Source organism: Somniosus microcephalus, chromosome 16 (assembly GCF_052327205.1).
Source record: "Somniosus microcephalus isolate GS21.2 chromosome 16, FLI_Smic_1.0, whole genome shotgun sequence".
In the NCBI taxonomy this organism is placed as follows: Eukaryota; Metazoa; Chordata; class Chondrichthyes; order Squaliformes; family Somniosidae; genus Somniosus; species Somniosus microcephalus.
In genome coordinates this window covers 32,285,182-32,306,572 of record NC_141002.1, presented here as the reverse complement: position 1 = coordinate 32,306,572, position 21,391 = coordinate 32,285,182, and the positions used below count along the sequence as shown (strand labels likewise).

Here is a 21,391-nt window from a genome sequence, read left to right as displayed (position 1 = left end):
TCTGCTCCTAGTCGGGGAATGATACATTGCATCAAAGGGCCTAAAGGAGGCAAGGAGAAATTAATTGAAAAAAAAATGAACATTCATATCAATTTAAAAACAAACCTAGAAAATCTGTCACTACTCCAATGCATTGTGGTGCCTCGAGCACTTATTAACATTCTATCTAGTGACATGAAGGATGATAAGCAAAACGGAACAAATCAGTAGTTTTCTATTATTGAGCATTGAATTGAATTCCTTTAGCAGTCTTTGCAGCAGCAGGAGGGTACATGTTTTCACCCATGATTCCCCACTGTAACCTAGGCTACTGAGGGGTGAGGGGGCATCGTGTGGAGGCCAGTTATTTCCACAGGTGCACCGTTAAGGAGCAGAAGAATAGGATCGTAAAAACATAGCAAATTATCTAGAATTTATATAGAAATATAGGAACAGAAGTAGGCCATTTCGCCTTGTCAAATCTGCTCTGCAATTCTGTTAGCTATGGAAGATCTATCCTTTTAATCCCACTTGCACACCCTTCCTATGTATTCCTCAAGGTGCTTATTTTCCAAGTATCTCTCTAATTTTTAAACATTTCAATTGATTCTGCACAGCAGCAACGTAACAAGCTGCTATTATCCAAGAAAACTTTAGTTGTAAGTAAAAATTAAGAATTTTTAGTCAGTTTTACTTGCAGGTGACTCAACAACAGAATATTTTATGATCATTGTTGTATCAGCTATTCCATCTTCTGGCTCTTTAGGAGGACCCTGTTCTGACACTTCAGGAACAGCTTCGGTGGGTTGATCAGAAGGATTCTCTGCTTCCTCAGATGCATTGCTTTGTTCTTTAGACTCCTGGATGTGGTTTTCGTTTTCTGCCATTTGTCTGCAAAAAATAGAACAGTTAAATCCTTATGACAATGCTTTCAAGTACTGTGCCCAATTTTTTAAATATAGTATGTACTGCCTTAGAATAAACTTGTCAATTCATCTAATGGCACAATGGCTTTAAAATGAAGGAAGCAGGAATAACTTCCCCAATTCAGACATCTTTAGTCACATATTTCCATTGGGATGAAATCCTGCAAGACCTATTCCAGGTATGAACCACCTTCTCCTACGTGTTTCCTACATTACAGCAGTGACGATACTTCAAAAGTGCTTCATTAAAGTACTTTATTTACTTTGGTAAAGCGTTTTGGGTCATCCTGAGGTCGTGAAAGAAGTTATATAAATGCAAGTTCTTTCTTTTTCTTCTTCGTTGTTCCTGTTCAAAGCTAATGACAGATGTTTGCAGCATTGCTACCTCGAGTTCGTGTGCCGGTGTGTCACCAGTGTGGTAGGATCAATGCACAGGAGGGACCATGAAAGTCACTTCAAACTTGATATATAAGCCAGGCCAACATGCTTACTGCATGCACAAGATAATTTTGTTTTGAAAACTCTGCTTTTAAAACCCCTGATGGTTTTTGAGGCTAGCCTCCCAGTTTAGGTTTGGATGTCATACCAAGAAAATACTTTATTTAACTGATAGAATGCCTTAAACTTAAGAACATAAGAATTAGGAGCAGGAGTAGGCCATACAGCCCCTCAAGCCTGCTCCGCCATTCAATAAGATCATGGCTGATCTTCGACCTCAACTCCACTTTCCCGCCCGATCCCCGTATCCCTTGATTCCCCATGAGTCCAAAAATCTATCTGTCTCAGCCTTGAATATGCTCAAAGACTCAGCATCCACAGCCCTGAGGTAGAAAATTCCAAAGATTCACAACCCTCCAAGTGAAGAAATTCCTCCTCATCTCAGTCTTAAATGAAACTTGGTCTCCTCTTTACTTTCTAAAAAGCAGGGAGGATACCTCTGAAATCAGGAATTTGACAGCAGCAGCCAGAATGCCCCAAGGCCCAAAGAGCTGCTTGGATAGTAGAGAAAACATAACTTGGGGCACCTCTTTAGCTGAGCTGCCTATCCACCCCAGGCCTTCCCATCGGAGGGGGATCCTGCTGCAAACCCAACGCTATTTTTGGCAGAACCCTCATGTCTTGATGCCTCATGGCCACAAGTCCAAGAAAAACAAATCAAGGAAAGTCCCCTCTTCCCTCATATGCATGTCACTGCTGGGCCTGCACCTACTGCAGGCACAAGCTCAGCTCTATGCCCCCAGGGAAGCTCAGGAAATTATGGGGCAAGATAAAGGGGGCAGAAAGTCCTTGTTAATGGACTTTCCCCTCTTATTTCTAACCTTCGTGCCAGGGGATAGGCACTGCTAAGCAGCAAAGGTTAGGAAAATTAGTCGCTAAGTTTTATAGCTGCAACACAGCTTGGAGGTTAGGTAGCATGAAACCCCCATTTTTGCTCTCACAACCCTGCTCCCATGCAGTGTCTATCTATATCAGAATCATAGAATGGTACAGCACAGGAGGCCACTTGGCCCATCGTGCCCATTCTTTCAAAAAGCTATCCAATTAGTCCCAACCCCCCCCACCCCCGGCCTTTCCCCATAGCCCTGCAAATTATTCCTCTGCTTATTTATCCAACTCCCTTTTGAAAGTTATTATTGAATCTGCTTTCATCACCCTTTCAGGCAGTACATTTTGCGTCACCTCTGGTTCCTTTGCCAATTACTTTAAATCTGTGTCTTCTGGTTACCGACCTTTCTGCCACTGGAAACAGCTTCGGCCTTATTTACTCTATCAAAGTCCTTCATAATTTTGAACACCTCTATTAAATCTCCCCTTAACCTTCTCTGCTCTAAGGAGAACAACCCCAGCATCTCTAATCTCTCCATGTAACTGAAGTCCTGCATCTCGGGTACCATTCTAGTAAATCTTCTCCACATCTTGGGTTTCCTCCGGGTGCTCCGGTTTCCTCCCACAGTCCAAAGATGTGCGGGTTAGAATGATTGGCTATGATAAATTGACCCTTAGTGTTAGGGGGATTAAATACGCGGGGTTACGGGGATAGGGTGGGATATGTGTTGGTGTAGGGGTTACAGGGATTAGGTGGGATATGTGTCGGTGCAGGCTCGATGGGCCAAAATGGCCTCTATCTGCACTGTGGGGTTTCTGTGATTTCTGTGATCTTCTCTAAGGTCTGGACAGCCTTCCTGAAGTGTGGTGCCCAGAACTGGACACAATACTCCAGTTGGGGCTGAACCAGTGATTTACAACGGTTTAGCATAACGTCCTTGCTTTTGTAATCCAGAGCTCTATTTATAAAGCTAAGGAGCCCGTACACCTTCTCAACTTATCCTGCCGCTTTCAAAGATTTGTGTACGTACACCCCCCAAGTCTCTGTTCCTGCACCCCCTTTAAAATTGTACCATTTAGTTTATATTGCCTCTCCTCATTCTTCCTACCAAAATACGTCACTTCACACTTCTCTGCGTTAAATTTCATCTGCCATGTGTCTGCCCATTTCACCAGTCTATGTCCTCCTGAAGTCTGTTATTATCCTCCTCACTGTTTACTATAGTTCTGAGTTTTGTGGCATCTGCAAACTTTGAAATTATGCCCTGTATATCCAAGTCCAGGTCATCAATATATATCAAGAGTAGTTGTCCGAATACCGGCCCCTGTGGGCCACCACTGTATACTTCCCTCCAGTCTGAAAAACAACAGTTCACCACTACACTCTGCTTTCTGACCCTTAGCCAATTTCGTATCCAGTTCTATTGAGATTGGATGTGTGCTGGAGTACTGGAGAGTGGCAAATGTGATACCCATTTGCATAAGGGAGACAGGGCCAATCTGGGTAATTTACAAGCTATTTGCTTTAATACATTTTAGAATCTTTAAAAGGTAAAATTACTAAATATCTAAATGGATAAAATACAAATCCCACCATGGCAGCTGGGAAATTTAGATTCAGTTAAATTAAGTAAATCTGGAATTTAAAAAAAAAAGGTTAGTGGCAGTAATGCTGACCATGAAATTACCGGCTCACCATCTTCTCAAGGACAATTAGGGATGGGCAATAAATGCTGGACTTGCCAGCGACACCCACATCCAATGAATAAAAACGTCAAATAGGTTTGATGTTTTTAATAAGCGATAAACCTGGACCATGATTGGGGGTCGAGGCATTGGGGCCAACCCAGGGGGAATGTGGCACAGACATAACCCACGGGGCCGAGACGCCGACTCAACCCACAAAAGCCCGGGGTTTGCCGACCTCCAGCTGGGCGGCCCCAGTTACACTGTCGCCGGTTACACTGTCCCCGCTCGGCGAACCCAGTTACACTGTCCCCGCTCACACGGTCCCTACCTGCGGGCCCTCGCTGTCCCTGCTGGGCGTCCCCTACCTGCGGGCCCTCGCTGTCCCCGCTCACACGGTCCCTACCTGCGGGACCTCGCTGTCCCTGGTGGGCGTCCCCTACCTGCGGGCCCTCGCTGTCCCCGCTCACACGGTCCCTACCTGCGGGCCCTCGCTGTCCCCGCTCACACGGTCCCTACTTGCGGGCCCTCGCTGTCCCCGCTCACACGGTCCCTACTTGCGGGCCCTCGCTGTCCCCGCTCACACGGTCCCTACCTGCGGGCCCTCGCTGTCCCCGCTCACACGGTCCCTGCCTGCGGGCCCTCGCTGTCCCTACTGGGCGTCCCCTACCTGCGGGCCCTCGCTGTCCCCGCTCACACGGTCCCTACCTGCGGGCCCTCGCTGTCCCCGCTCACACGGTCCCTACCTGCGGGCCCTCGCTGTCCCCGCTCACACGGTCCCTACTTGCGGGCCCTCGCTGTCCCCGCTCACACGGTCCTCTACCTGCGGGCCCTCGCTGGCCGGGTCCGGTGAGAGAGCCTCGAGCCCCGGGCTTCCCCTCAGCCAGCTGTTGTCAACGGCGCCATGGCAACCGGTGCGCGCTCGGGCCGACCGTCGGAAAGCTGAGCATGCGCTGTGCCGACACGCTGGATTCCCCATTGTCCGATGCTGAGCATGCGCTGTGCCGACAGACTGGATTCCCCATTGTCCGGTGCTGAGCATGCGCTGTGCCGACACACTGGATTCCCCATTGTCAGGTGCTGAGCATGCGCTGTGCCGACACACTGGATTCCCCATTGTCAGGTGCTGAGCTGAGCGCCTGCTTTTAAACCGCAATCATTTACAGGCACTGCTCTGAGACAACTGTTAAGCCGGTGTGAATCTGTCTGATGCAATTTTCGGAGAAGGTGCCGCTCATAGAATTCAACTTTTTCCCCATAACACTGCAAATTAGTCTACTTTCAAGTACATATCCAATTGTCTTTTAAAAGTTTCTATGGAATCTGATTCTACTACCTTTTCAGGTAGTGTCTTCTGTTGCCTAGGTCCTAAGCTGTGGAATTCCCTGCCTGGTCACCTCTCTTTCCTCCTTTAAGACGCTCCTTAAAACATATTCTTTGACCAAGCTTTTGGTCACCTGCCCTAATTTATCCTTATGTGGATTGGTGTCAAATTTTTTTGTCTTAAAATACTCCTGCCTGTGCAGCGCCTTGGTACGTTTTACTATGTTGAAGGAGTTAAATAAATACAAGTTGTTGTTGTAGTGTGTTCCAGATATTTCAACCCTCCATGTTGAAGAAATCTCTCATTTCCCCTCTACGCCTTTTGCCAATTATTTTAAATCTATGACCTCTGGTTACGAGGAAATAGTTTCACCCTACTTGCTCTATCAAAACCTCTCCTAATTTTGAACACCTCTATCAAATCTCCCCTTAACCTTCTCTGCTCTCAGGAGAACAATCCTAGCTTCTCCAATCTCTTCACATAACTGAACTCCCTCAGCCCTGGTATTCAGGTAAACCTCCTTTGTATCCTCTCTGGGGCCTTGACTGTGGTGCCCAGAATTATACACAATATTCCAGCTGAGGCCCAACCAGAGATTTATAAAGATTTAGCACAACTTCCTTGTTTTTGCATTCAATGCCCCTCTTTACAAAGCAAAGTATCCCATTCACTTTCTTAACCACCTTATCAAGTTGCCCTACCACCTTCAAAGATTTGTGAATATGTACCCCCAGCTCCCTCTGTTCTTGCACTACCCTCAAAATAGTACCATTTAGATTATACTGCCTCTCCATGTTGTTTCTCCCTCCCTTTTTTTCCTCCTAACCCCTTTTCCGAAATATCACAAACACTACCAGCCATTAAGCAACACACCTTATATGTGAAAAGCAAAATGCAGCAGAGGCTGGAAATCAAACAATAGAAAAAGTTGAAAACAAATAACCGGTCATTCAGCATCTTTTGGAGGTAACAGTCTTTATTTTTTCAGAAATGTATTTATACAATTTTTATTTCCTCCATAGTGTGGGAGTCATCAAAAGAAAACTGAAACACCTGCAACCCTAAAAACAATTTCCGACAGCAGTTTTTTTGGAGAGATACATGCAATGAAGAAATCCCATCCACCTCTAGCCCAGAGTGAGAAGCTATTTGCCAGCCTTGTAAAGTTTGATCAGTTTTGTTAGCTTTTTCCAATGCTGAGGGAGAAAATTGTGTAGCATCCAAACTCTGGGCAAATGCCCATGTATTATTAATTTCTCTTGTGATGCATTTTGAATGAAAAAGCTTACATTTTTACAGCACCACAATCTCCTTGGAACATTCCAAAATGTTTTACAACCAATGAATTACTTTTGAAGTGCAGTGTCTTATGTAAGCAAGTGTGGCTGCAAATCTGCACATAGCAAGGTCCCACAAAGATTCAACCAAGCAATTTCACAGCAGATTGTACTAGAGCAATGGAAGGGAAACCCCCAGGAGCACTGGTTTCATAATCAGCGAGAGCAGTTCCACTTCAAAAGTGCAGAGTAGTAGGGGGTACATCCTAAACTGAGGGTGTTCTAAGAGACAGCGAGGGGACAAATCCAGTCCAAGATCTTCCATCACAAAGCCTAATTGGGTTCTTCCTTTTCTGCATGCTCACGCATATGACCACCTGCAGCCTGTTTAAACTTCCTGGGCATGGAGGATTGAAAACAAGCTTGGTCTAAATCAACCTGCATCCTTTCCACTCATGAATGGTACTTTGAACCATGAAACCTTGCACTGCTGATAGCTAATTACTGTCTGCAGCTCTTCCAGTCAACATAAGATATAGGAACATATAGGAGCAGGATAGGCCATTTGGCCCTTCGAGCCTGCTCCGCCATTCAGTAAGATCATGGCTGATTTTCTACCTCATCACTTTCCTGCACTATCCCCATATCCCTTGATTCCCTTAATATTCAAAAATCTATCAATCTCTGTCTTGAATATACTCAACGACTGAGCCTCCACAGCCCTCTGGGGTACTCAAAGCTGTGAGTAGTTGAATCTTACAGATCAGGAAGTTCCCAGGTTTGATCCCTCCTCTGTATGGAGTTAAATGGCCTCAGGTGAGTTTGTGGTAGGACTGTTACAATTGGTCTCATTAAATATTTTAATCAGGGGTCTAATACCCCAATACCAAATTGGGTAAAAACTGGGCACAGAAGAACAGATTACATTTTTCAGGTTTCACTTACCTTAATGTGGAGCTAGAGAGACAGAAGGAGTACCCCTTCTGGCTCCACTGCAACACCTCGTCCCAGGACGTACCTGCGGGCCGGCTTGGCGTTCAAGCTGGATGATTTTGGGGAGGCCCAGAACAGCGAGCTGCATTGGGTAGTCCAATTGGCACCCGTAGCTCGCTGTTATTATGGAAATGCGGCTCAATTTGGATCAAGCCTTGGGCCTCGACCTTTAACACATTGCAAATTTCAGGCCAGTTCCCAGCGATAATCCAACTCCTCCCCCGGCATCTCTGTGTCAGGGAGAGGAAAAGGGGAACAGCCAGGATTCCCGCTCCTCTACGTTATTTAGCAATCTCTCCTTTAAGTGCACCTGGACGTCGAGTGAGGGCTGGATTGGGTTTGTCTGCAATGCCCTCCATGGTTAACGATAGCAGACATTCACTATCCAGGCTCATTCACAAAAGAAAGACTACTTGGGCAAACTACCAGAGGGCAACTGGTATCCATATCCTAGCAAGAGGTCAACGTCTTCATGTGAGGAGGTAAGAGAGAGCGAGGGGAGCAAACTGGCAGAATGAAGGAAAATGCTCCTTCACAGCAAAGATGATTATTCTGTTATGTAAGCAGGAATAAAAGGGTGCATTTATATTTCCACATCAAATATGACAAAATTTTAAACAATGCAAAGAATGTTTCAGAGAATCATTTTAATAACATCTGTACAGCTTGGAACGGACAAAACAGTTTGGTTTGCCAAATACATTAATCTAATTTACATAAAGTTTAAATTGGCCATTTCCATTGGTTGTGAGGGGCTTCTTCTATTAACGGCTCCCATGGTTTCCACTTGACCATTTTATATGCCAGAGAAAGTTCATTCTCAGCCTGTAATTCAAATATAAATCAGTATCCAAGGGCATTTTAATATAATTTTCTAACAACATTTAAATATTTCAATTGATTTTTGTTTTTCAACTCCCACCAAAAGAACTGAAACTAACCGTGCCCAATCACTACTTTCGTAGTCTTAAAATTCTAACCCTAGAAAGATATCAGCGACTATGACTGAATTATTTGCTGTCACTCTCAGGAATATTTCACAACACCTTTAGCCATTGCACTAAAATCAGATCTGAAAAATAAAGATACCACTTTTCGTAAGAATCTCCTCAGAAAAGATTTTGCAAATGACCCGCTCCAGCCTAGCAGTTTTCAACTGTTGTTTCGCTAAGATATAGAGAGAACTCAATGGAGTCTCAAGAAAAAGCATCATTAGGTTGAACAAGGTTTATATCAATTTGTCTTTGCTCCCCTAATGTCCTGTCACCAATAATGAAAATATGCATTATACTGAGGTTAAAAAAGGACACAGCTGGACAAATAGTTACAAACTATCAGGAAATGAGTATTCTGTATTCTCAGCTGCCACATTACAGTGCAAGGGTCTTTTTGGCTGTTCGGAAAGAGAATTTGCATGTCATATATGGACTAAGAATTTCCCTTTAATGAACTATGAATTTCCCTTTAATGAACTACATCTATTAATAAGCCTGAAGTAATGACCACCAGTCAACAATTTTGTCACATTACACAAGAACATTGACTATTTGGCCACCACTGTCAACACCATCCACACATGCACAACTGAAATGGTATTTATTTATTTATTTTAATTACACAAGGAAAGCGATTTGAAGGTTGTGATCTGCACTGTCCTCAGATGGCAGTTATGAGCTGCTTGAACTTCATCTGAATATCTGAAATAGATGACAGCCTCATCATCACTCCTTGTCAGAACTCTTAATCTGCAAACTTGACAATCAGCTATACAGGAACAAATGGCCAAAATCAGGAGCAGTTTATGTTACTGTGCATAGCACCACAAATATTCAAAGACCCTAATTTTTTTTGTACTGCCATTTATATGCCTCTTCAAATTTTGTTTGATTACGCTCTGATGAAGCACCTTGGGATGTTTTACTACGTTAAAGGAGCTATATAAATGCAAGTTGTTGCTGTTGCCGCAAATGAGTCTAACAAATTGTTATAGTTTCCAGAAATCCAAATAAAAGTCATGGGGATTTCATGGTTTATGCTTAATTTGTATTTTTTCTGCAATGCCTCTCAATTGGAGAGAATTAATACATTTTTATAGCACAGTTTAAGACATAAATGAGGTGCCATCAAAATACAATAAGGTATTAATTCATCAGAATGAGAAGTGTAAAAATAATCATTTCAGGCTTCAAATGCTGTAACTCCAAGAAGCTTTTAGCTTTGAAGAGATTCTAAAATTTGAGATTACTGCTCTGAACTCAAGATAGCAGGGCACAATTGAAATTAGGACAGTTCCTAGGTGTTCACTTGTATTATATATATTTAATAAAAGGTTTGTTATTCTTTTAGTAAATTAATTCACACTATTTATCTATAAGTTTCTGAACTGTTCAGTTTTCCTGCTTTCTCTATTTCTCTAGGCTACACTGTCGCTCATTCTTTTAGCTCTTCACGATGATTCAAAGACTGAGGTTTTGATTTACCATCAGTGCCAATCTGGGCTCACCCTAAATGCGTGTAGAGTGTGGCACTGGCCGTGATTCTTCTCCTTTAATTTCCCCTCCCGTTGGACACAATCACGTTTACCACGCGTTGAATTGCAAGTATTAATAGTCTGCACCCCACCACTCTGTGATATCCCCCTAACAATTGGGCCAGTTAACACAACAATTTCTTCCACTTTAGAAATGTGGTATTATGCATTAGAAATATTCGGCCGGGATGAAAATTTGTAACTAAATGCATCACTCCTGACTCGAAGACTAAGCTTTCTGTGATTTGAGACAAGTACTCAAAAGTAAAGCAGCTCCAGTTTCCAGGACTATTTCCTTTCCTCCTCTGCCAAAAGTGCCAATTCATGTTGGGGTACAATTTCACAGGTATTCACAACCCTTCAGTACCGCACCTAAATTATCATTGTTTATGTATGGATCTCAATAGTGGGTGTAGACCAACGATTCAACCGTGGGGTGCATCACGGCCAAGCCCAAACCCATTCTCAGCTAAAATCTACGCATATGATTTCTAGTCCGGGCACTGAATAGCGATTAGGCATGGCAATACTGGCTGCTCCTCCCTAACCCAAGCTAGCTGAGGCCAATTGTACTGTCACCTCAGCCTAGGTCAGCTAGCTGAGCACAGATGAAGGATTGCACCCGAGATCTTGGTTGTACCTTCAATTAGAGTTGTAAGGTGCCAGCAATGTTACAAAATGTGTATTTATGTAACCCAAACACAAGAAAATGCTTTACAAACAGAATTGGGACCTAATGTGTTGGTGTTTGTTTTTGCACACAAGATGCAGGACAGCAATGATATCAACAGGATGGAGTTCGTTCCATTTTGAGAGGAAAGTCCTTCTAACTAACATGATAGTTCCTTCAGCTGCTGAAAGAATATGCAAAGTCTGCAATAAAATACATTGTATGGATTTTCATGTGGAGCCTTAAATACTCCAGCACTGACATACCTGTGAAATGACTTCCTCTATCTGGCCACAGTTGATTTTGTCTTCTAGCTTTTGAACATCATGCTCCTGCAATATACAATACAGAAGAGGTGACTTGAAATGCCACTTGTGTACAGGGTCTCACTCCCCATGAACTTAAACTATCCATCTCAAACGAATAATCTTTTATTAGATTTTGACACACCAATAAAATATTCACAGAGGGAATCAAATCAGACTGCTGGGGGCAAAACAACCAAATCTGTACCTGCCACGCATTGTAAAACATGACAAACTTGGTAGAGAAATTCAAGGTGGTTCAGCAAATCTTTCACAATTTAAAATGCAAAGTAAAATATATTTTCAGAAAAAAAAATTGTAATGATCATTTTGAAGAAAGCTACAATTATGAAAAGTATTTCATAAATATCTTTACCTATAACTTTAGGTATCACTTTATTAACCTTGATCTCTACAAATGTCTGTAAGGCATGCAGTATTCAATGTTTTGTCCCAATGAACATTGATAAGATGCCCTTCATTTGTTGCGCAACTTTCAGTACCCTCATTTCTTTTAATGCCATAAGGCTAATTGATACATCACATTTACTTAAAATCAATCTTACAAGGTTTAAGTCTTTCAAAAGGAAGCCAGTTAGAGGCCTTGAAATAAGGAAATACTCAAATGAAATATAACAGAACAACCTAGGCAAACAATACGTCATCCACTAAAAAGTCAGCTAGCTTACCGATTTCAACAAGTTAAACCTTTCATTGATGATCTGCTCGGTGTACTTCCTATAGGCTGCATCCTGAGGGATGGATTGCAGGACAGTAAGGATTCTGGAGTATAGAATTCTCAACTTCTGAAAGGAAACAATGTAAAAACCTTTGAAGCATGAACTCTTGTGACTTAGTTCTCTTCCTTTAATCTCCCCATATTTTCTCTGGCAGGCAGGACAGGCTGTAACTTGCAGCCAGGCCCCTGCACATCCTATTGGATAGCTGTCTGCAAGAAGCTACAAGAGAAGGCATAGTTCACTGGCCTTCAGTTTTGCCAAGAAACATTCATCTTCTACCTGGTGCCCCAAATGGCTGTACCAGTTTGAAATTAGGGAGAGTACACTTTGAGGCAATTAAGGTTTTAAACTGATGATGGGAATAGATTCTGTTTAGGTGGATAGGAATGGGAAAACTAGCAGTACAAGAATAAAATATGTAAACAGAGTCAGGTTAGATGCCAAGAAGTATTTCTTTTCACAGAGAGTCATTAATGACTAAAACATGCGGCAAGTGTGGACTCACTGCAGTCCTTCAAAAGGGAGCTGGATGAGTTCCCGACAGTTGAGGAGATCTCCAGTAGAAGGTAGATGGAGAGGTAGCTGTAATTATTGATAACAGCTTGCTTGCGTTCAGGAGTGGAAGAGGAATTTTACAGAGTTTTTTTTAAACTTAATTGGCCTACAGGAGAGTGTGAAGACTTGTGCACACAAATCTGCATCTTACCACTCTGACATTGCACAACGCACTGCACATCCTACCAACCTCAACCTTTTTCTTAATGCCTTGATGAGGTTTAGAGCTGCCATGAATTAAATCCCAACCATTGTATTTTATTAAAATTACACCACAGTTTTGCAATTTGTTTTCTTCAATCTCCAGAGAATCCTCTGTACACACACTGTTTCCGAACAAAGACCGCCTGTTCCCAGATTTCTGACACCAACATTCGTTGGTGCAAAGAGCAGCTCATTCCCCATCCCATTTTTTCTTTGTCAAAAATCAGAAATTGCCAGGTGAAACCAACATGAAAGCATTCCAGGAGTCAGCAGCCAGGCCAATAAAACCAAAGTATTAAAAAAATAGACATTCCAGAGGCTCAGCAGAAAATTATTTTCTTCATATGACGTAACTCAAGTATCACAGACATCCAGTGCATACAATAGCTTTTGAATATCATGCAAATATAAGATTCAGCCTTTAACTGGAAGACATGCCACTAGTTGTTCAATAACACAGCTTGAAGAAAATGAATCCAGAATTCTGCACCAATATATAGTGCAGATAAATTAAAGTAGGTTAGAGAATGAGTGCTTCTTGAAAGCCTCACTGTTAATTCACTACAAGTCTTTCCACCCAGATTAGTTCTCTTCCCCCAGGATTATTCTCCCCAGTCAGAATGATCATTTTCAATGCAACAAAGATCATTTTCTCTCTCCTTCCTTGGCCAAGACAGATGTGTTTTTCAAAAGGAAGCTGATTTGAATTCCAACCATATTTGTCGTTCTAACATGGGCTTCATCGTAAGGAAGTCAACAATGACAAGAACTGTACCAGATTACACCCCAGTCGTCACATTTTATAACACATGGAATTGTACATGTTACAGAACTCAAAACCAAAATTTACAAAAACTATACCTCATGAGGATGCTGGGCCACAGCAAGACCCACCAACCCAGTGGTCTGCAGGAAAGAAAACAAATATGATTAGTATATGTTACAAGTTTCCTCAAGGGTAGCTCTCTCCCCCATACCTCTCGCTCTCATTCCTCCAGTGTCTTTCTCTCTCCCTGAACCCATCTCTCCCCTATATCTCTCTCCCTTATAGAATCATAGAATGGTTACAGCACAGAAGGAGGACATTCGGCCTGTCAAGCCCGTGCTGGCTCTCTGCAAGAGCACTTCAGCTAGTCCCACTCCCCAGTCATGCAATTTTTTTTCCTTCAGGTACTTATCCAATTCCCTTTGAAAGCCATGATTGAGTCTGCCTCCACCACCCATTCAAGCAGTGCATCCCAGATCCTAACTAATCACTGCATAAAAAAGTTTTTCCTCATGTCGCCTTTGTTTTTTTTTGCCAATCACCTTAAATCTGTGTCCTCTGGTTTTTGACCCCTCTGCCAATGGGAACAGTTTCTCTCTATCTACTCTGTCTAGACTCCTTATGATTTTGAACACCTCTATCAAATCTCCTCTCAACTTTCTCTGCTCTAAGGAGAACAACCCCAGCTTCTCCAGTCTCTCCACATAACTGAAGTCCCTCATCCCTGGAACCATTCTCATAAATCTTTTCTGCACCCTCTCTAAAGCCTCCACATCCTTCCTAAAGTGCAGTGCCCAGAACTGGACCCAATAGTCCAGTTGAGGTCAAACCAGTGTTTTATAAAGGTTCATCATAACTTCCTTGCTTTTGTACTCTATGCCGCTTTTTATGAAGCCCAAGATCCCGTATGCTTTTTTAACCGTTTTCTCAATCTACCTCGCCACCTTCAACGATTTGTGCCTATACCCAAGTCTCTCTGGTCATGCACCCCCTTTAAATGGTACCCTTTAGTTTATATTGCCTCTCGTTCTTCCAACAGAAATGTATCACTTCGTACTTTTCTACGATAAATTTCATCTGCCATATGTCCGCCCATTTCTTGAAGTCTTTCACTATCTTCCTCACTCACTGTTCACTATACTTCCAAGTTTTATATATGTGTTCTGGGTCCCTTCTATCGTTTTTGTTCCTGTAGCTCTCCCCTAATCCATCTCTCCCTCCCCATATCCACCTCTCCTCTCTCGGTTTTTCCCCTGTATCTCCATATCTCCCTCTATCTGTCCACTGTATCTCTTTCTCCAATGTCGCCCTCTTTCTTTCCCCTGTATCTCTCTCTCTCTTTCTTCCCCCTGTATCAATCTTTCTCTCTTTGACCTCCACTCACTTTTTTCAGGACGCCAGCCATTGCCGCCGCAATGCATCGTGGGATCGCCTCCAGCCCGTTTAAACGAGTGCCGAGCTGTCGCGCGATACCCAGACCCGACGAGAGGAACGCCGAGTGTGCGAGCGCGGCCGGGTGGACAGAGGTCGAGCTTGCGGAGTGTGCGAATCTGAGCCTAGGTCTCGGGCAGAGCCGGGCCGGACCTGAGGGGGCGGGGGACTGGGGGGGGAGGAGTGGCGTGGCGCGGCTGTTAATGGGTGGCTCAGGATAAAGTGAGGTGAGGAGCGGGTCCCGGCCTGGCTCATTTGATTACAGACTCATAACAACGACAGCGGTTCAGGCCCCGGTGGTGACCGGTCTGTAATCACTGTCGGCGCCGGACGGGCGGCTCCTGTCATCAGTCCCCGTGTGTTTAATGTGGGATTGTGAGTGTTACGGAGGGGAGGGGGCGTGGCCAGATGGGGGCGTGGCCAGACGGGGCCAGAGAGGGGGGCATGTGTGGGCGGGGCCAGAGAGGGGGGGGCATGTGTGGGCGGGGCCAGAGAGGGGGGGCATGTGTGGGCGGGGCCAGAGAGGGGGCATGTGTGGGCGGGGCCAGAGAGGGGGGCATGTGTGGGCGGGGCCAGAGAGGGGGGCATGTGTGGGCGGGGCCAGAGAGGGGGGCATGTGTGGGTGGGGCCAGAGAGGGGGCATATGTGGGCGGGGCCAGAGAGGGGGGCATGTGTGGGCGGGGCCAGAGAGGGGGGCATGTGTGGGCGGGGCCAGAGAGGGGGCATGTGTGGGCGGGGCCAGAGAGGGGGCATGTGTGGGAGGGGCCAGAGAGGGGGGCATGTGTGGGCGGGGCCAGAGAGGGGGGCATGTGTGGGCGGGGCCAGAGAGGGGGCATGTGTGGGCGGGGCCAGAGAGGGGGGCATGTGTGGGCGGGGCCAGGGGGGCATGTGTGGGCGGGGCCAGAGAGGGGGGCATGTGTGGGCGGGGCCAGAGGGGGCATGTGTGGGCGGGGCCAGAGAGGGGGGCATGTGTGGGCGGGGCCAGAGAGGGGGGCATATGTGGGTGGGGCCAGAGAGGGGGCATGTGTGGGTGGGGCCAGAGAGGGGTCATGTGTGGAGGGGGCATGTGTGGGTGGGGCCAGAGAGGGGGCATGTGTGGGTGGGGCCAGAGAGGGGGGCATGTGTGGGCGGGGCCAGAGAGGGGGGTATGTGTGGGCGGGGACAGAGAGGGGGGCATGTGGGCGGGGCCAGAGAGGGGGGCATGTGTGGGCGGGGCCAGAGAGGGGGGCATGTGTGGGCGGGGCCAGAGAGGGGGCATGTGTGGGCGGGGCCAGAGAGGGGGGCATGTGTGGGCGGGGCCAGAGAGGGGGGCATGTGTGGGCGGGGCCAGAGAGGGGGGCATGTGTGGGCGGGGCCAGAGAGGGGGGCATGTGTGGGTGGGGCCAGAGAGGGGGGCATGTGTGGGTGGGGCCAGAGAGGGGGGCATGTGTGGGTGGGGCCAGAGAGGGGGGCATGTGTGGGCGGGGCCAGAGAGGGGGGCATGTGTGGGCGGGGCCAGAGAGGGGGGCATGTGTGGGCGGGGCCAGAGAGGGGGGCATGTGTGGGCGGGGCCAGAGAGGGGGGCATGTGTGGGCGGGGCCAGAGAGGGGGGCATATGTGGGTGGGGCCAGAGAGGGGGGCATGTGTGGGTGGGGCCAGAGAGGGGGCATGTGTGGAGGGGGCATGTGTGGGTGGGGCCAGAGAGGGGGCATGTGTGGGTGGGGCCAGAGAGGGGGGCATGTGTGGGCGGGGCCAGAGAGGGGGGTATGTGTGGGCGGGGACAGAGAGGGGGGCATGTGGGTGGGGCCAGAGAGGGGGGCATGTGTGGGCGGGGCCAGAGAGGGGGGCATGTGTGGGCGGGGCCAGAGAGGGGGACATGTGTGGGCGGGGCCAGAGAGGGGGACATGTGTGGGCGGGGCCAGAGAGGGGGACATGTGTGGGCGGGGCCAGAGAGGGGGACATGTGTGGGCGGGGCCAGAGAGGGGGGCATGTGTGGGCGGGGCCAGAGAGGGGGGCATGTGTGGGCGGGGCCAGAGAGGGGGGGACATGTGTGGGCGGGGCCAGAGAGGGGGACATGTGTGGGCGGGGCCAGAGAGGGGGGGCATGTGTGGGCGGGGCCAGAGAGGGGGGCATGTGTGGGCGGGGCCAGAGAGGGGGGGTGATGTGAGGGGGCGGAGCTAGAGAGGGCATGCTTGCATGGGCAGGGCCTGTGGAGAGGGGCGTGGCCTGGGTGGATGGGGCCAGAGGGGGGTGTGGTCTGGGAGGGCGGGGTCGTGGACCAGTTGGTCTTTTCCTCTCCAATGTCTCTAAAATGTAATTCCTGAAATTTCAGTACAACCTGACAGAGGCATAGCAGTGAGTAGCGGCCCCAGTGAAAGTCTCACCTCCTCCCCTCCCTCTGATAGACAAATCTGATCAGGGCCTCCCTTGGAAACTTTATTTTACTTAAACTGCAACATTGAAAAACCAAGCCTTGGTGAGAATGTGTTTGATTTTCCTATCCCCTCCTATGGTTGGTGCAGGAACCTGCTTAAGTTTTGTGGGGTTTTTTTGCTTCCCTCTGCAAGACATCTCCTTTCCCATTTCCTCCAGTAATACATCTTACATACGTGCCAACCATCAGCATTTTACAGGCCTTAATTTCCCTGCTCTGGCAGTGTTTTGCTAACCCATGTCAGCAATTTTGTTTTTAACGGCCTGATGCACTTTTTTTGTTAAAGGCTTTTCTTGAATTCATGTGGAGTTTTGCGAATGTCGAAAATGTGTGCACTCACACATGAATGAAGCAGTAAAGTTGCATGAATCAGCCAAGTTCTGCGCATGAATGAATGCTGAGAATTTGTGGGCATGCATGGAAGTTGGGAGAACTGTGTTGTGTTGTTGTGGAATAAAGCATTAATATTAACGGATCTACTCACTGTTTTATCATCTGATGGTAGGAAGCTCAAGAGTCAATTGTAACTTGTAAGAATTACTTATTCGTAACCTTCCAAAATAAACCATTTTGGCTACAAAAGCTGAATGCAGTAAATAAAGAAAGAACTTGTATTTATATAACACATTTCACAACCTCAGGACATCAAAAAGGGTTTCGTAGTCAATTAAGTACTTTTGAATTTGCTAATACCTGTAACTAGGTCCTACAAACAGCAATGAGATACATGGCCAGATAATCTGTTTTATTGATGTTGGTTCACCTTGCTCTTAAAATAACGCAATGAGATCTTTTCCTTTTGCTCTGGTTATTTAACGAATGATATTAAAGAACTTGGGATGTTCACTTAATTGTTTTGAATCAGCAGTTCATTTGTTTGAAAATATAAGAAGGATAGCATATACTAAAACTAAATTCCATCACCACCATTTGGCATGTTAATCATGTACATGCATTTACAAGTAGAAACACCATGCCAGAAGAGGAGGAGACATCACACGACACATTGTCCACACGGACTACACGCAGTCTGCAAAGATTACACCTGCTTAACCATTTGGTTCAGTTGGTACATCGTCCATACTTCATTTACAATATTGGTGTTCAGTCGTTATGCGCAAGCAGCCTCAGTTATTAGCACTGTTGACTGGATTCTTAATTCAAAACCCAATTGAAAAATTGGATCCATATCACAAGTGACTTCCTTTCAGATCTGTCATAAGATATTTAGCTTTTGAGGAAATATTATGAGTCTGACTTTACTAATTAATGACAATCTTTCCTTCTGCAAGCACTTAAAAGTCCCACAAGTGCCATGAAGTCTAGCATTAACAATGCAATCCAGAGGATTTGTTATTCATAATGTATGCTTTAGTAGTGCATTTTGTTCACTGATTATCTGTTGATGATAAAAAAAATCTCAAGTAAGGTCCTTTATCTTTATATACTACATCCACAGTACAAAGTCAAAATCTATTTTTTTTTCTAAAAGCTTTTCAGAATGTAAAGACTGACAATTGGCTGTCACAGAGTTTAAAACCATGTTTATATTTTGGGTTTATGTTAATGTTCAGAGGTGATGCAGAATTGCATCCTTACTCTCGTTACATATCATTGGAATTGAAAGGCTTGTGGGAGCATACCAAAAGGATAGTGACACAAAAATATTGCACTTCAAAAGAGAAAACTTTAAAGATATAAAAACAACGTTGAAAAGTTAGTTAAAACAATGGTTGTGAGATTGACAGTAGAAAAATGGAAATTAAGGAAATATTGGTGAGACTACAATTGAAATTCATGTTGGCTAAGTTAAAACAAAAGAAAATGGAGATCAATAATGTTTAGTAGGAGTGTAAAGAATAATATTGAAGATAAACAAATGGCTTTCCAAAAAAAAAATCAAGGAATCCAGTAGGCAGGAGGATTGAGTTTTAAAAAAAACAGGAGCCACCAACAGAAACATTGAATGTAAGGTTGCTGAGAACATCTCAAGTAGGATTAAATGGTTTTTCAAATAGATGCACAGTAACGAAAATGTTGGTCCACTTGGAAATGACAATGGGTTGCTGAAATTTGGGGACAATGAAATGGTAAAGTTATCAAATAAGTACTTCATAACTCTGTCTACCCAGGTTGGAGAAGAGAATGTTAGTCGAGTCAGAAATCAGATTTCCAGGAAGGCAGAATGAAGCAAGGGTGAAGCAATATGCAGATAACCTCTTTCTGATTGGGAAAGTGTCTGTTGTGCCTGTACGTTTCTGCTTTCTAACTCGCACACTCATCAATCACATTCTACCAAAAAAAAACCTTTCAACCACAACTTGCATTTATATAATGACTTTAATGTCTGGAAAAAAAGGTCCCAAATCGCTTCATAGGGGCAGAAGGAGAAAAGTGGATGCTGAGTCTAAGATGGGGCTATTAGGACCAAAAGCCTGGTCAAAGAGGTGGGTTTTAAGTTTGGTCTTTAAAGAGAAGAGGGAAGCTGGGGGTTTTGGGGAGGAAATTCCAAAGCGTGGGGCCAAGACAGCCAAAGGCACGGGCCCAGTGCTGGATCAAAGGGAGGGAGTTGCATAAGAGGCCGAGTGAGAGGAATGGAGAAACTCCTGAAAATTGGAAAGTAGCCTGAGAGGAGAATGGGATCAGTGGCAAGGCTACATAGTTTGTGGCAACAGCCAAAGATAATGGCTTTGGTCTTACAGATGTTTAGCTGGAGGAAATTATGGCTCATCCAAGACTGGGTTTGGACAAGCAGTCTGAGTACATAGAGGCAGCGGAGTGATCGAGACAAGTGGTAAAGAGATGGAGCTGGGTATTGTCAGAATACGTGTGGAAACTGACCCCATGTCTGTGGATGATGACGGCAAGGATAAGGAAGAGGAGGGGACCATGGATAGATTCTTGGGGAACTCCAGAAGTAATGCAGGGGTTGGAAGAGATGGAGATGTTCTGGGTACAATCGAAAGGGTAAGCATGGAATCAAGCAAACGGCTAGTCCCAGTGAGCTGTATAGTACAAGAGGATGGGTGTGTTTGTCTATGTCAAAGGCTTACAGAGAGGACAAGGAGGGAAAATGCACCATGGTCACAATCACAAGGGATGTCATTTGTGATTTGGTTCGGGCCTTTTCAGTGCCATGGCAGAGGCAGAAACCTGGTTGGAGAGATTCAGTTGGGGAGTTGTGGAAAAGATGGGCATGGATTTGGGAGGTGACGACTCATTCAAGAACTTTGGAGACATAAAGGAGATTGGAGATGGGGTAGCACGATAGCAAAATACTGCGGATGCTGGAAATCTAAAATAACAACAGAAAATGCTGGAAACACTCAGCAGGTCAGGCAGCATCGTGGAGAGAGAAACAGAGTTAACGTTTCAGGTCAATGACCCTTCGCCAGTTCTGGAGATGGGGTGGTAGTTTGCAAGAACAGAAGGGTTTAGGGTGGGTTTTCTGAAGATGGGGTAATGATGGCAGTTTTAACATGGAAGATGACAATACCTGAGCTGAGGGAACCATTTACAATATCAGCTAGCATGGAGGCCAGGAGAGAAATTAGGTGGTCAGCAGTTTAGTGGGAATAGGATCAAGGGAAGAGGAGGTAGATCTCGGGGATAAAATAAGTTGAACGAGGACATGGGTGTAAATGGGAATGAGATTAGAGCGAGATGCAGGTTCAGGGCTAGGGCAGGCGGGAGCCTAGGAGAAGGTTTGGAGGGAGATGAGGGAAGCTGAAGGGTAGATGAATGGATGGTCTTCAGCTTCGTAACAAAGAAGTCCATTAGCACCTTGCACTTGTTGTTGGAGGGGGCAGCGACAGGGATTTAAACCCAAATGCTTTATTACCTAATGCTCTGCCTTCAAAAGCTTCCTCAAAATGTAACTCTTTGATCAACTCATTGGTCACCTTCCCTAATTCTTCTCCCATCACTGCTTGGTGTCCAGATATTTTCATTCCTATGATGTGCTTTTGGGACACATTCTATTAACTATAAATGAATATTGTTACTGTAAGAAAGGAAGTCAGATAGAACCTTTTAAAGCAAACATAAGTTTTAAATTGAAGCAGACATAGGTTCAAAGGACAATTGGTGGTATTTCTTGAGAGAGAAATATAATGAGAGTGCAGTAGGTTTTTGAAAAAAGGACAGGCTTGTTTGAACCAAATGCTCTTTTTCCTGTTATTAAAAGCTCTTATTCTAAATTGCCATTTAGAATGCCAGAGAACTTCTCAATTGAATTATAGTCTCATAACGCACTGCCAGGCATCT

At 45.3% G+C, this 21,391-nt stretch overlaps 3 protein-coding genes and 1 long non-coding RNA gene across 12 annotated transcripts in view; 2 read left to right on the top strand and 2 right to left on the bottom strand.

The window, feature by feature from the left end:
- iqub (IQ motif and ubiquitin domain containing) overlaps window positions 1-4,886 on the bottom strand; it is a 65,458-nt gene extending 60,572 nt beyond the window's left edge. The window contains exons 1-2 of one of the 3 annotated variants that reach the window (XM_086008768.1): window positions 4,741-4,886; window positions 674-870 (exon numbers count right to left, since the gene is read on the bottom strand). In XM_086008768.1, coding sequence (XP_085864894.1) covers window positions 674-866 — 193 coding nt within the window. In that variant the 5' untranslated portion in view covers window positions 867-870; window positions 4,741-4,886. The remainder of the gene's footprint in view (window positions 1-673; window positions 871-4,740) is intronic. The other 2 variants (XM_086008767.1, XM_086008766.1) reach the window with 2 other exon arrangements.
- Window positions 4,887-5,002: 116 nt separating this feature from the next.
- Window positions 5,003-6,542, top strand: LOC147106055 (uncharacterized). The gene is made up of 2 exons (XR_015081324.1): window positions 5,003-5,144; window positions 6,264-6,542. It is a non-coding gene; the product is annotated as an uncharacterized LOC147106055 (long non-coding RNA).
- A 1,597-nt stretch (window positions 6,543-8,139) lies between these two features.
- Window positions 8,140-14,751, bottom strand: LOC147106054 (NADH dehydrogenase [ubiquinone] 1 alpha subcomplex subunit 5-like). 4 transcript variants are annotated; one of them, XM_086008776.1, is made up of 5 exons: window positions 14,666-14,751; window positions 13,377-13,421; window positions 11,706-11,822; window positions 10,978-11,043; window positions 8,140-8,336 (listed from the first exon to the last, which is right to left on the bottom strand). In XM_086008776.1, the coding sequence occupies exons 1-5, from the start codon at window positions 14,684-14,686 to the stop codon at window positions 8,235-8,237; spliced, it is 351 nt and encodes a 116-aa protein (XP_085864902.1). In that variant the 5' UTR covers window positions 14,687-14,751; the 3' UTR covers window positions 8,140-8,234. The 4 variants fall into 4 exon arrangements, with proteins under 4 accessions (XP_085864902.1, XP_085864900.1, XP_085864903.1 ...); XM_086008774.1 differs by lacking the exon at window positions 14,666-14,751 and adding an exon at window positions 13,824-14,484; XM_086008777.1 differs by lacking the exon at window positions 11,706-11,822.
- LOC147106053 (ankyrin repeat and SOCS box protein 15-like) overlaps window positions 14,690-21,391 on the top strand; it is a 30,133-nt gene continuing 23,431 nt past the window's right edge. Inside the window, exons 1-2 of one of the 4 annotated variants that reach the window (XM_086008772.1) lie at window positions 14,790-14,841; window positions 17,024-17,167. Coding sequence is in view for 1 of the 4 variants with exons in the window: in XM_086008770.1 (XP_085864896.1) it covers window positions 14,697-14,841 (145 nt within the window). In the remaining 3 variants the exon portion in view is untranslated. Of the gene's footprint in view, window positions 14,842-14,876; window positions 14,940-17,023; window positions 17,168-21,391 lie in introns of those variants that run through there. The other 3 variants (XM_086008771.1, XM_086008770.1, XM_086008773.1) reach the window with 3 other exon arrangements.

What these genes read in the sequence shown, in the direction of transcription:
- LOC147106054 (XM_086008774.1), bottom strand. Translation starts at nt 14,021, where the DNA reads ATGAGAATGGTTCCAGGGATGAGGGACTTCAGTTATGTGGAGAGACTG. An exon ending in CCAGAGGACACAGATTTAAG is followed by an intron (nt 13,422 to 13,823) that starts GTGATTGGCAAA and finishes TCTTTCCTGCAG; the next exon opens with ACCACTGGGTTGGTGGGTCT. An exon ending in TAGAGGAAGTCATTTCACAG is followed by an intron (nt 8,337 to 10,977) that starts GTATGTCAGTGC and finishes TTTGAATTACAG; the next exon opens with GCTGAGAATGAACTTTCTCT.